Source organism: Heterodontus francisci, chromosome 39 (genome assembly GCF_036365525.1).
Source record: "Heterodontus francisci isolate sHetFra1 chromosome 39, sHetFra1.hap1, whole genome shotgun sequence".
Taxonomy (NCBI): domain Eukaryota; kingdom Metazoa; phylum Chordata; class Chondrichthyes; order Heterodontiformes; family Heterodontidae; genus Heterodontus; species Heterodontus francisci.
In genome coordinates this window covers 33920616-33933774 of record NC_090409.1, presented here as the reverse complement: position 1 = coordinate 33933774, position 13159 = coordinate 33920616, and the positions used below count along the sequence as shown (strand labels likewise).

At 44.5% G+C, this 13159-nt stretch overlaps 1 protein-coding gene across 2 annotated transcripts in view; it reads left to right on the top strand.

The window, feature by feature from the left end:
* LOC137352710 (carcinoembryonic antigen-related cell adhesion molecule 5-like) overlaps positions 1–13159 on the top strand; it is a 721824-nt gene that overhangs the window by 692865 nt on the left and 15800 nt on the right. For both annotated transcript variants that reach the window (XM_068018446.1, XM_068018445.1), the window contains one exon: positions 1287–1330. In XM_068018446.1, the coding sequence (XP_067874547.1) occupies positions 1287–1330 (44 nt within the window). The remainder of the gene's footprint in view (positions 1–1286; positions 1331–13159) is intronic.

The following is a 13159-nucleotide window of genomic DNA, read 5'->3' as shown; positions in this document are numbered from 1 at the left end:
GAGGTGGATTCCTAGCACACTTACAGGCAGTAGTCAACTGGGCCAAGGGATATCACCTAGGGATTTTTGTCTAAACTATAGACTAAGTGCTTACCTTGATTCAGAGGTTTTTTTCTACTGACTTAGTCCCAGACACTGGATCCCTAACAACCAGCTGCAAACTGTAAATACTCTGGTTGGAGGCAGTTCATCCTTACAAAAGTGCATCCCTGGGAAAAATGCATCAGTTAACAAGGATACTGTTGCCTATCCTTCTAGTTTGGTAATATTACATTATTTTATATTCAAATATTGTATTTCTCAGACATGACATAAAATAATGGGCAGGAAAATTATTTCATTGCTTGTTTTCCATATAACATCATTATTTTTGTGAAGAAAAATATAAATAACTAATGAAAATGGAACCAGACATAATACTACATAAATTGAACTTGATTGTCACTTTTTTAGAACTTTATCTACAGATTTCTCTTCACGGAAAATGGCAACCAGCAACAAAAGCGTCTTGTGTGCCATTTACAGCAGCTGACTTAGAAATGGTGTACAATTTCCTAAACTAACTGAAATGCATGCCTTCAGCAAAATGGAAATGGGTGGCTGCCATCTTTAGTTAAACACTTACAAAAAATGATCAAAGCAATATAATTTAAGGAGGATAATGGTGTTCGGAGGATTGTTAAGTATATTTTCTTTTAACCATTTGAGTTGTCATTCTACATGTATAATGCTCTATTTATTAATACTGTATTAATATGCTAGGTTCATCAACACTTCTTGACTCATCAATTGCAGCTCCAACTTCAATCGTTGGAGTGTCTCTAGTTCAAAGATGATTCCCCTTTGTTTCAGAGAATGAACTAGTGAGTCATTTGCTCAAAATTTGAAAGCAGTAATGGAAGAATGAAAGAAAGACTTGCATTGATATAGCTCCTTTCACAACCATTGGATGTCTCAAAGTGCTTTACAGCCAATGAAGTACTTTTATTGAAGTGTAGTTACTGTTGTAATGCAGAAAAAGAGAACTTTGTAGTGGTTTGATTATAACCTCCTGGCTGCTAAACAGAGTCGTATTGGCAACAGTTATGGAGAACTCCTTTTGCAGGTTACCTTTGAATATCCTATTATTTTCCTATTAATCAATAAATGAAGCAGATGAATTCCTAATATGCAAATTTTTTGGGAAAAATGGGAAGCTCATCCAACAAGGACACAGCAATCACTGAAATCCCAAATTTCTTCAGGTGATATTATGACTAATAATGATATATATTTTGTCTTTACAGAACCAGTGCAATCTAGCAATGGGACCAGTACAGACACCACAAAGGTAAAAACAAAATTCATTTTTGAAGCTGTATTATTGCTTTGTTTAGAGTTTTAGCAACTTAAAATATTACTGCATTGTCCTTCAACAGTCTTTACCAACTAATGGAGATAAAAAAAACTGAAAACCAAAGTCAATATGGCTCCCTTAATAGTTCATTAAACTAATGTAGATAATAGCTCTATTATACAGACAAGGAAACTTCCGGGTTTGATCCCTGATCTGTACGGAAATAGCTGATGCCAGCTGAAGTAGTATTAAGGTCACTACAATTGGCTTCAGTGCTTTTGGGTTAGGTAGAGAAAAATTAGTTCATGTTCCTATTCTTGCGAACTATCTCTTGCTGGGTAGTGGAGGGGTGATTTTAACTCTGAGTGGGCGGAAAACTGGAGGTTGTGGATTGGTTGCCTATTATACACCCTGGATAGAGTTTTTCATGGATGGACTGGCTGCAACCGTTAGTTCTCTGAAAGCAAAGATACTCAATACATGGGAATTTTAACCCACCAGGTTTATTTTTCCAAATGTATACTTTGTTCATAAAATTTTTAAAAATATATTAAATAACATTTAAAAAGTGCCATTCAGATCAATTTCTTTCAATACAGTACATGAGGTGCTTCACTACACATGCCTTTTACAGGTTATATTTACAATGTACATTTTACATTCCATGCCAAACAGTTTCTGGTACATATAGCCCGAGGAGTCTTACACCGTTTCCAGCCCCTTGGTATACTTTGGCGGGAGGACCTGACATAGTGGCCTTTCCCCACTGAGCCTTTGAGGCGTTGCTCCAAGTTTTAGTGCGTCCCACAACACATAGTCCTGGACCTTGGAATGTGCCAGCCTGCAATACTCAGTCATGGACAGCTCTTTGCACTGGGAGAACAGCGGGTTTTGGGCAGACTAAAGTGAGTGTTTCATCGAGTTGATGGTCCTGCAGCAGCAGTTGGTGTTTATTTCAGTGTGCATCTCTGGGAACAGCCTGTAGAGCACAGAGACCTGCGTTCCAGAACCTGGATAGAAACTACTGCATCTCTTTTCAGACTTTCTTTGCAAAGGCACATTCCAGAAGGAGCATAGGAACATAGGGGCAGGAAGAGGTCATTCAATCCATTGAGCCTGCTCCACCATTCATTTACATCATGGCTGATCATCTACCTCAATGCCACTTTCCCGCACTATCCCCATATCCCTTGATATCATTAGTATCCAAAAATGTATCAATTTTTCTGTCTTTAACATGCTTAATTGAGCTTCCACAGCCCTCTGGGGTAGAGAATTCCAAAGATTCACCACCTTCTGAGTGAAGAAATTCCTCCTTCTCAAACTTAAATGGCCTACCCCTTATTCTGAAACAATGTTCCCTGGTTCTAGACTCACCAGCCAGGGGAAACATCCTATCTACATCCACCCTGTCACGCTCTGTAAGAATTTTGTAAGTTTCAATAAGACCACCTCTCATTCATCGAAACTCTAGAGAATACAGGCCTAGTCTCCTCAATCTCTCCTCATAAGACAATCCTGCTAGCCCAGGGATTAGTCTGGTGAAAATACGTTGCACTCCCTCTATGGCAAGTATATCCTTCCTTAGATAAGGAGACCAAAAATATACATAATACTCCAGGTGCGGTCTCACCAAAGCTCTATACAATTGCAGCAAGACATTTTTACTTCTGTACTCAAATCCTGTAATGATGAAGGCCAACATACCATTTGCCTTCCGAACTGCTTGCTGCACCTGCATGCTAGCTTTTAGTGATTCATGAACAAGGACATCCAGGTCCCTTTGGACATCAACACTTCCCAACCTCTCTCCATTTAAGAAATACTCTGTCTTTCTGTTTTTTTTCTACCAAAGTGGATCACATCACACTTATTCACATTATATTCCATCTGCCACATTCATGCCCATTCATTTCGCCTACCCAAGTCCCTTTGAAGCCTCCTTGCATCCTCCTCACAACTTACATTCCCACCTACAATTTGTACAATCAGCAAATTTGGAAATATTACATTTGATCCCCACATCCAGCACTGATCCTTGGGTGTCCCACTAATAACAGCCTGCCATGCTGAGATTGACCCATTTACTCCTACTCTCTGTTTTCTGTCTGTTAACCAATTCTCAATCTATACCAGTCGATAAACTCTGGAATAGTTCCTACAGATTGGAGCGTAGCTAATGTAACCCCACTGTTTAAAAAGGGAGGTAGAGAGAAAGTAGGGAATTATAGACCAGTCAGCCTGAAGTCGGTAGTGGGGAAAATTCTAGACTCCATTATCAAAGATTTTACAGCAGAGCACTTAGAGAACAGTGGTAGAATCGGACAGAGTCAGCATGGATTTACGAAAGGGAAATCATGCTTGACAAATCTACTAGGATTCTTCAAGGATGTAACTAGTAGAGTTGATGAGGGGGAGCCAGTGGATATGGTTTATTTGGGCTTTCAACAAAGTCCCACATTAGAGATTAGCGTGTAAAATTAAAGCGCATGGGATTGGGGGTAGTGTATTGCAATGGATAGAAAATTGGTTGGCACAGGAAACAAAGAGTAGGGCTAAATGGATCTTTTTCTGAATAGCAGGCAGTGACTAGTGGGGTACCACAGGAATCGGTGCTAGGACCCCAGCTATTCACAATATACATTAATGATTTAGATTAGGGAACTAAATGTAATATCTCCAAATTTGCAGATGGCACAACACTGAGTGGGAGGGCGAGTTGTGAGGAGGATGCAGAGAGGCTTCAGGGTGATTTGGACAAGTTGACTGAGTGGGCTAATGCATGGCAGATGCAGTATAATGTGGATAAATGTGAGGTTATCCACTTTGGTAGCAAAAACAGGAAGGCAGATTTTTATCTGAACGGCTATAAACTGAGAGAGGGGAATATGCAGCGAGACCTGGGTGTTATCGTACACCAGTCGCTGAAGGTAAGCATGCAGGTGCAACAGGCGGTAAAAAAGGCAAATGATATGTTGGCCTTCATAGCGAGAGGATTCGAGTACAGGAGCAGGGATGTCTTGCTGCAATTATACAGGGCCTTGGTGAGGCCACACCTGGAATATTGTGTGCAGTTTTGGTGTCCTTATCTGAGGAAGGATGTTCTTGCTACAGAGGGAGTGCAGCGAAGGTTTACCAGACTGATTCCTGGGATGGCGGGACTGACGTATGAGGAGAGATTGAGTCGGTTAGGATAATATTCGTTGGAGTTCAGAAGAGTGATGGGGATCTCTTAGAAACCTATAAAATTCAAACAGGACTTGACAGGGTAGATGCAGGAAGGATGTTCCCGATGGTGGGGGAGTCCAGAACCAGAGGTCATAGTCTAAGGATACGGGGTAAACCTTTCAGGACTGAGATGAGGAGAAATTTCTTCACCCAGAGATTAGAGATACAGCACTGAAACAGGCCCTTCGGCCCACCGAGTCTGTGCCGAACATCAACCACCCATTTATACTAATCCTACACTAATCCCATATTCCTACCAAACATCCCCACCTGTCCCTATATTTCCCTACCACCTACCTATACTAGTGACAATTTATAATGGCCAATTTACCTATCAACCTGCAAGTCTTTTGGCTTGTGGGAGGAAACCGGAGCACCCGGAGAAAACCCACGCAGACACAGGGAGAACTTGCAAACTCGACACAGGCAGTACCCGGTATCGAACCCGGGTCCCTGGAGCTGTGAGGCTGCGGTGTTAACCACTGCGCCACTGTGCTGCCCTTTAGAAATGGTAGAGAGTGGTGAGCCTGTGGAATTCGCTACCACAGAAAGCAGTTGAGGCCAAAACATTGTATGTTTTCAAGAAGGAGTTAGATATAACTCTTGGGTCTCAAGGGATCAAAGGGTATTGGGCAAAAGCGGGAACAGGTTACTGAGTTGGATGATCAGCTATGATCATAATGAATGGTGGAGCAGGCTCAAAGGGCTGAATGGCCTACTCCTGCTCCTATTTTCTATGTTTTTATTACCCCCCAATCCCATGAGCTCTAATGTTATTTACGAACCTCCTTTGTGGGATGTTATCAAAAGCTTTCTAAAAATTCAAATGCTCCACATCCAGTGGTTCTCCTTTATCTATGCTGCAAGTAACATCCTCAAAAAACTCCAACAGGTTTGTCAAACATGATTTCCCTTTCTTAAATCCAAGTTGACCCTGCCCAATGAAATTGTTTTCTAAGTGTCTAGTTATCACATCCTTTATAACAAATTCTAAAATTCTGGGTACTGCCTGTGCGGAGTTTGCAAGTTCTCCCTGTGTCTGCGTGGGTTTTCGCCGGGTGCTCCGGTTTCCTCCCACATCCAAAAGACTTGCAGGTGATAGGTAAATTGGCCATTGTAAATTGCCCCTAGTATAGGTAGGTGATAGGGAATATGGGATTACTGAAGGGTTAGTATAAATGGGTGGTTGTTGGTCGGCACAGACTCGGTGGGCCGAAGGGCCTGTTTCAGTGCTGTATCTCTAAACTAAAATCTTCCATATTACTGATGTCAAACTAACAGGTTTGTAGTTCTCCTTCTTTCTCTCTCTCAGTCCGTTCTTAAATAGTGGGGTTACATTTGCTACTTTCCCACGGGTGCCAGTCTCTTTCCCCACTGCAGTTGCCATGAGGGCAGTGTGCAGAGGTGGTGAGACTCCTGGTGTGCAGGAAGAATCTGACTGGAAGGCCCTTCTCACCACCTGCCAAGCTACGATTTGGTTCTTGTTTGAAAGTTCTGGCAATGAGACAATGTGCCAAATGAGTTTGACAGTCTGATCAGGGAACCATCCGACAGGATCCACTATCTCCTGTTCCCACAGGGCCTTGAGGATGTTATGTGCAGATCACTGCCTTATGGACTTGTGGTCAAAAGTATTTTTCTGTACAAACTTTTCCACAAAGGACAAGTGGTACAGTAGGGTTCAACTGCATAGAACATTCAGCAGCAACGTGGCCAGTCCCATCCTTCGTAACACCGGAGACAGAACCTCAGCACATTGTGACACTTGGTGTTTGTGTACTTGCGGTCTATGCACAGCTTGATGTAGCCACACACAAAGGTGGCTATTAGGACAAGGTGACTCTGGGTACGTTTTTTCCCCCTTTATCTAGAGGTTTGAACATAGTGTCCCTGCAGATACCGTCCATTTTCGATTTCCAGGTAAAGCAGAAGATGGCTCAGCTGACAACCATGGAGCAGGAGCAGGGTATGAGCCAGACCTGTGCCATGTACAGCAACATCGAGAGCACCTCGTATCTGATGACCAGGTTGAGCCGAAATGGAAAGGGAGCATCGCATATGACCAGTTTCTGTTTCACCTTGGCTATACGCTCCTTCCAGTTTTTGCAGCACACTCCATCCAAACCATATTGCTAGCACCTTCAGTTAATCAAACCAGATGGTGACGGGGACAAAGGATCAGTCGGCCTAGTTCCCAAGAATATGGCCTCACTCTTGCCGCGATTTACTGTGGTTCCTAAGACTAGTGCGAACTGGTGGCAAACGCTCATCAATCTGTGAACTGACAGCGGATCCAAGCAGAAGATGGCGATTGTCATCCATGTACAAGGATGCTTTGAACTAAGTTCCTCCGCTGCCTGAGAGTGTCACCCCTCTTATGCCCGCATCCTTCTTAATGGACTCAGCAAAAGGTTCAATCGGGCAAACGACAGTAGAGAAGACAGCCCTGCCTGACTCCAGATTTGATCAGAAAACTTCCGATTCCCACCCATTAGTTGAGACTGCGTTACTGATGTTTGTGTAGAGTAGTTGGATCCAGTTGCAGATTCCCTTCCCAAATTCCATTTTGGAGAGCACGTCCATCATGTTGGTGTGTAATAACCTGTCAAAGGCCTTCTCCTGGTCCAAGCTGACGAGGCAGGTGTCCACCCCTCTGACCCGACATAGGCGATCGTATCCCTGAGCAGCATGAGGCTGTCACAAATCTTCCTGCCTGGTACAGTACAGGTCTGATCGGGTTGAATCACCAACTTCAGAGCAGACCTGACTCAATTTGCGATGACCTTGGACAGAATTTTGTAGTCCACATTAAGCAGTGAAATGGGTTTCCAATTTCTGATTTTTTTTTCCCTCTCCCCTTCCACTTATAGATGAGGGTGATGATGCCTTTTCTCATAAATTCTGATGTGCTGCCAGCCAGAAGCATTCTCTCGGACACTTCCAGCAAGTCTGAGCCAATCCAGTCCCACAGAGTTGGCCAGTAAGCCGTCACTGCCAGGAGTTTTATTCGTCTCAAAGGACCTGACAGCCTTTGTCAGCTTGTCTAAAATTAGTGGCTTGTCCAGACTCTCCCGCATATTTCCATCTAAGACGTCCTTCTAGAGGACAGGACGGACTTCGAGGCCGTGCTGTCTCTGGGCTTCACATCATACAGCCTGGCATAAAAGGATTTGCTGATCCTTTAGTTTGTCAAACTGCAATGACGTTTCTGAGCCGTCGTCTTCCCACAGGCTGCTGATCACAAAGCTCTCCTTTTTTGAAGAAGAAGCGCGAACATGTCTCATCTTGCTCCACAGAGTGAATTCTGGGACCGGAAGATATTCTTGGAGGCCTCCGCAGCAAAGAGCGAGGTCTGCTGGCTCGTCACCTCGTGGAGATCCTCCTTGGCCTCGACCCCCATCGACTGAAGCAGGAGCAGGTTCTGCATTCTTTTCTGGAGTTGGAACATTTCTGTCTGTCTCTCTCTCTCTTGCCCTCTGAATACCTTTGAGGACCTCTTGATGTTTGCCTTGGTCGCTTCTCACCAGTGCATCGGGAATTCAAAGCAGGGTTTCACGGTTCTCCAACCTTTTAATTCATTGAGTTCCATGATGTTTTCTGGGGTCAGCAATTTCATACTCAGGTTCCATGTCCCCCTGCCAACCCTCTGGCCTTCCTGTAAGTGACAGTCAGCTAGTAGGGGACAGAGAAGGCTTTGGTGGATCTGACCGTGAATAGGACACAAATAGGAAATCTATTCTGGAATGGATGGACCCGTCTGGTCTTGACCAGGTGTATCTACGCTGCGTTTCATCTGCAGGGCTGCTGAAGACGTCGTGCAGCACCGTGTCTTTTTTTGCCATTTCTATCAGGAGTCTGGACGTGGCGTCCAGTTTGCTGTTGGCCCTGCTGGATCATCCAGCTGCATCGATGATAGAGTTGAAGCCCAGAAGGACCAGCCTGGACATCGCCAGCCGCAGTGGGCGGATGCTTACTGTTTTGAACCAGGGTGTACTCATTGATTAACCTGAGTGGAGCATTTCTGTACATTACGTCTGCTATGAGTAGGCTACCACTCACCACGTCCTTAACTTTGGAGATGGTGAAGTTGCCTCCAAACAACGGAATAACCAGGCCAGAGGAACGGGAATCATTTCCCCCTGACCAGATCGATGGCCCATGGGACCACTATAGTGACCAACACCGAAAAGTGCTGAGGTGCCGTTTCCACACTCTTGCAGAAACAGCAGGTCGGCTTTGACCTTGGCAAGGTACGCCAAGGTCTAAACTCATCACATAGCGGACTTAACGCTATGCACATTAATGGAGGCAATCTTCAGACTCTTTAAAACTGTATGTTGCTTACCACTCCAGGTGTCTGTGCTAGTCCCAGCCCTTTGGTATGTTCCTGCAAAGCCATAGTGTTCGCAAACTGTTGCACAGTTGTTGGGCTGAAATACCGTCCTGGTCTTCTACGGGAAGCTTGTTCTGCCAGGGTGACATTGGGATAGGCTGGTGTTGGTGCATGCGAAAGATTAAAACTTCAAAAACTGCTGTAAGGTCTAGAAGCTGGCAAGAACTTACTGATATCCACATTTAACTGGAGGGCATTTAAGATCCTACCGGAAACCCCCATGCTACAGGCAGGTCTGCCATTAACACATCCTAAAAGCCAATTGACCATGGATACTGCCTTCAACTGCCAGTGCTGGGGTTTACTGGGTTTCCTGGAACTCGTCAGGTTGAGCAAGACCTGCTACCCAGGAGTTTTTTGCACTTCCCATCTGTCAGCCTTCACAACAGCATGCAAGCCACTTATGCAGCTTTACTTTGGACCGCTGATGAGGAACAGGAGGAGTAGCACCAGCAACACTAGGAGCAGGAGCAGCAGCTGCCTTCTCTTCAGCCATCTGCCACACCACAGGATTGAGGAGATGGACAGAGAGCTCCAGCTCGCAGGAGACGATACCCGCAGCCCAGGATATATGGCATAGGATGAGCTTTCCGGACATGACTGAGCAGCAGTGCCTCAGGAGGCTCAGGTTCTCAAATCAAGACTTTGCTGTTGTTTGCATCCTCTTGGAAGAAGACCTTCTGCCAAATGGATCAGGTGGGCAAGCATTGCAGGTGGCGGTCAAAATCACCACTACCCTGAAATCTTTCACCTCTGACTGTTTCCAGGGATCTGGTGGTGACATCTGTAGATCTCAGTCTGCTGCGCACTGCTGCATCTCCAAGGTGATGGATGCCAAGTCTGCCAGGGCTGCCACTTATATCCACTTTTCCACTGATGAAGCAAGTCAGAATGAGATGGCCCTCGGATTTTTTGCCTTGGCTGGATTCCCACAGGTACAGGGAGTCATAGATTGAACACATGGCAATCAAAGGACCCTCAGATTAACCACCAGTATTTATCAATCATAACGGATACCACTCCATTATTGTTCCGTTGGTATGTAACCACCGAAAGATTATTATGCATGTCTGTGCAGGATACTCGGGAAGCTGCGATGATGTCTTCATTCTGTGGCAGTCAAGTCTCCCACAGATATTTGCACCTCCAAGCAGATTCAGTGGTTGGCTCCTTGTAGACAAGGGCTGCTCTCTACAGACGTTGCTGATGGCACCTGTGAGGTGCCCTACCACAGACGCACAAGTAAGATGCAACAGAAGCCATGTGAACACAAGACTGATAATTGAGCAGGCCATCGGGATGCTGAAGATGTGATTCCAGTATCTGGACAGGTCTGTGGAAGCCCCTCAGTACGCACTAGCAAGGGCATCCAGGGCAATAGTGGAGTGCTGCCACATTCACAACAAAGCGCATAGTGGAGGAGGAGGAGAAACAGCAACAAGAGGAGCCTGATATAGCCAGGGTCAAGGCCTGGTACCCGACCTGAACCCGACAGGACCCGACGACATGTGTCGGGTTCAGGCAGGTTGGGTCGCTCTACCGGGTCCGGCTTTCGGGCTCGGGTCAGTCCGGGTCGGTCTGGGTCCGGGTCGGGGTCGGACACACGCCATACTACCTTTTTCTCTGCTGGGAGGAAAAAGGAAGTCGAGTAAGTAAGCGTCAATATTTGAAAAGCCTGCCTGAGCTGGGAGTCCGGGACGTCAAGGAGGGAAACGTGCATCCGGACTCCAAAGACTCTGAGTCTGCACAGTGAGCGAGTGAGCATCTCTATGATGTCATCACGCTCATGCTGCAGCTTCCTTCCATTCCATCCATCCAAAAGTGGTAAGTACAGTGAGTGTACTATGGTCAGGGTCGGGTCAGGCTCAGGTCCGATGCGCTTCTGTCGGGTTCGGGTCGGGTTTTTTTTTCCAGACCCAAGCAGGCCTTTAGGCCAGGGTACCTGCAGCTACAAAATTAGCTGCCAGGGATGCATGGGACAAGTTCATTCAGGCACGCATCAGCTGATCTGAGGCAATGCAGTCATCTGGCATACCAATTCTGAAACCCTGTGCCCACCCCAGCCCCCAGCACAAAGTAATCCCACAGTCAATAATCCATCCCACTCACTGACACCCTTTGCTCACATTCTACTCTTGTCATAAGTGTTTCCTCAAGGGTGAAGGCTACTTGACCACAGGTAACAATGGGGATTACTAGACAATGGAGCTTTATATTGTTAAGTCTTGATTTGTCAAATGCCTCTTTCATAAGTCTAATTTTAATTTTTCTGTTAGTCCAATGAACTCCAGCTTTTGCAGGACCATCTTTTCTTCTTGTGGGAATATGTTGATTTCTCGAGTAGTAGATTTCATTTGGAACAAAAGATGGTAAAATTCTCAGTGCTTCATGCTTTTATTTGGCAAATCGGTAATTGGAAAAGGCAGCAAAAAGTGTTATTTCATCTTTTTAAACACATTCTTGAGTTAATATAGAGGATAGAGTACACCTTGCAGTATATAAAATCAATGACCTTGCTGCATTCTCTCTTACTCTGACTTCACCTAATACTTTATTATTTCTTACTCTAGTGCTATCTGCCTCTCCCAATCCTTTGTGCATCTTGTTTCTCCTTTCTAATGCGACATCCTGGTTCCCAACCCCTGTCAAATTAGTTTTAACCCTCCCCAACGGCACTGGCAAACCGCCCCACCGGGCCAATTCTCTATATGAACTCACTGGGATGAGGGCAACCAGTCCAGCCTGTATAGGACCAGTCCCAATATCCCAGGAATCTAAAGCCCTCCCTCCCGCACCATCTCTCCAGCCAGGCATTCATCTGCTCTATCATCCTATTTCTATATTCACGAGCACATGGCACCAGTAGTAATACAGCGATTACTACCTTTGAGGCCCAGCTTGCTCGTCTTCTTTCTAGATCCCTAAAATCTGCCTACAGAACCTCATCCTCCTCTCTACCTATGTCATTTGTATCAAGATGTATCACAACCTCTGGCTGTTCACCATCCCCCCTCAGAGTGCTCTGCAGCTCCTCAGTGACAACCTTGACCCTGGCACCAGGGAGGCAAAATACCATCCTGGAAAAGACCTGATTTCATGAAATATTCCTGAATAATCTTAAGTCATTTAAATAAGCTTCTTTTCCTGGGGAATAATTTATGTTGTTGTGAATCAGACATTGAGGTCTCAGAAGATCATGAAGTAGAATCAGTAGGGGTGGAAATAAGGAATAGCAAGAAGCAGAAAACACTGGTGGGAGTAGTTTATAGGTCACCTAACAGTAATTATACTGTTGGACAGAGCATTGAACAAGAATTATTGAAGCTTGTATCAAAGACAATGTAATCTTCTTATAGACAGGGAGAATTAAATTGGCAGGAGTGGTCGAGAAGATGAGTTTACAGAATATGTTCAGGACAGTTTCTTGGAGCAATATGTTGTGGAGGCAACTAGGGATAAAGCTAACTTAGATCCAGTATTGTGTAGTGAAGCAGTGATCATAATACCATTGAATTCCATGTTACGTTTGATCACAAACAAGAATCTTAAACAAAGCCAAAAGACATGAGGGGAGAACTGACTAAGGTTAATTGGACAAATAGACTAAAAGGTATGGCGGTAAATGAACAATGGGAAAAATTTAAAGAAACAATTCAAAACGTTCAACAAAAATACATTCCATTGAAAAACAAAAACTCAGCAATAAAGACCCATCTGTGACTCACTCAGGAAGTTAAAGATAGTATTAGATTAAAAGAAGAGGGTTACAATAGTGCAAAGAAGAGTAGCAAGTCTGAGGATTGGGAGTGTTTTAGAAACCAGCAAATGGCCACCAAAAAGTTGATAGAAAAGGAAAAAATAGAATGAGAGTAAACTAGGCAGTAAGAGCCTTTATAGGTATATCAAAAGGAAGAGAGTAGCTAAAGTAAACATTGGTCCCTTAAAAGCAGAGACAGGAGAAATTATGAAGGGGAATGAGGAAATGGCAGAGGTATTGAACAAACATTTCGTGTCTGTCTTCACAGTAGAAAACACAAGTTCCATACCAGAAATAGACTGTAACCTACAGAGCCATTAGTTTTGTCCTTTTTTATTATCTTTGTAACCTCTAGCCTTATCTGCTGATTTACTTGCTGCTTCCTGTCTGTTTACCAAACATCTATCCAAGCTAATATATTACTCCCAATGCATGAGCCCTTATC